This window comes from Trichinella spiralis (assembly GCF_000181795.1).
Source record: "Trichinella spiralis strain ISS 195 chromosome Unknown Scfld1053, whole genome shotgun sequence".
Taxonomy (NCBI): Eukaryota; Metazoa; Nematoda; class Enoplea; order Trichinellida; family Trichinellidae; genus Trichinella; species Trichinella spiralis.
Window position 1 is genome coordinate 1 of NW_003527992.1, and position 1,330 is coordinate 1,330.

General features: G+C 40.8%; 1 protein-coding gene across 1 annotated transcript; it reads left to right on the forward strand.

Annotated features, from left to right (window-relative positions):
- Positions 1 to 666: 666 nt before the first annotated feature.
- Tsp_14894 (conserved hypothetical protein) lies at positions 667 to 1,071 on the forward strand. The gene has a single exon (XM_003370271.1). The coding sequence runs from the start codon at positions 667 to 669 to the stop codon at positions 1,069 to 1,071; it is 405 nt and encodes a 134-aa protein (XP_003370319.1).
- Positions 1,072 to 1,330: the final 259 nt, after the last annotated feature.

Here is a 1,330-nt window from a genome sequence, read left to right on the forward strand (position 1 = left end):
TTTTATGATTGGGTTACAGATACTGTGTACGAATATAAGTTACCAAAATCGATCACATTCCGCGACGAGGTTTTCCGACATATTAAGTGTCATCGTTCTTATTATTACGCAGTTTCTGATTTTTTCTTTGGTGGACGGTATGTATGCTTACTGCTGACTATGGAGGATGTTGATAATTCAATTATTTTTTTTTTTGTTCTTTTTATTTGCAATAGCTATGCTCATGCAGTTAAGTGTGTCAAGAACTCCGATCTAGGAGCTTACAACTATGTGTGCCAATGTGAGCACGCTACACTGCGCTGATACTGAGAAGAGAGTTTCCCCCTTCTGATCCATCTGACCTGCTCATTTTTATTCTTAAAGAATGCTTTTGAATGATTTAGCGAATTCCTCTTACATTTATTATATTATTTTATACTGACCTATTTAACATATAGTTTGTAAAAACTATTATCAGTTTTAAATAAATAGATAATGACGATGATGATGATAAAGAAAAAAAAATAGTTTTTTACCTTCGAGCAAGCAGCCACTGAATGAAAGTATCACAATTAGCAGTGCAGTTTTCGGTATACAGATCAAGTCCAACTCAACCACTGGCCAAATATTCATCATCGAATTTTGTAAATCGAATTATCAGCGATCAAAGCTGAAAAGCTGCTTATCATGAGCGTAAAGTTAAAAGCTGAGTTGAAGCTCTGGTTCATACGACCAAATCAGCGCCAACGGCTGCTGTGCATCGCTCACTCACTCAGTCAAATCCACTTTCAAGACAAGCACAGCAGTGGAAATAAGCGCCACCAATGGGTCGGTCGATCAGAGAGTCAAAGAATGCGAAAAGCAAGTGTATCAACCAAGCAACCCGGCGGACGAGATAGGATAGGCAGAGAGAGGGAGAAAAGGGGGGGGGGCAGAGCTTCGCCACGGGTCAGTCACGCGACGAGATGCGATAATCAGAATGAACGCATACGGTTGGTCCACTGCGGTTGGTTTCATCCATGTTCGGTGGATCAATTAGACACCGACAATTCTGACATTGACTTTTCACCGGCCAGAGGACGGCATCCATGATTGGCCATTTAAACGCATCATTCTCGACATAATCAACGCCTCCAGTCGCTTCAATTGCCAGCTTCCTGAGTCGAAGTGGCTAATCAACTCACAATCACACACGCCCGACTCCAGCTCATGTGATTTCTTCTCTACACAACTCGACCAGCTTGTTTACCATCGTCCTGCAGCAAGCAATTACCAAAAAAATTTTACTAAAATTTTTCAGCCGAAAACCTACATCACTGTTACTATAGTTAATAATTACACTGTTCAATGG

Bases quoted from the DNA above. Each gene is read 5' to 3' on its own strand.
- Tsp_14894 (XM_003370271.1), top strand. From the start codon at position 667: ATGAGCGTAAAGTTAAAAGCTGAGTTGAAGCTCTGGTTCATACGACCA.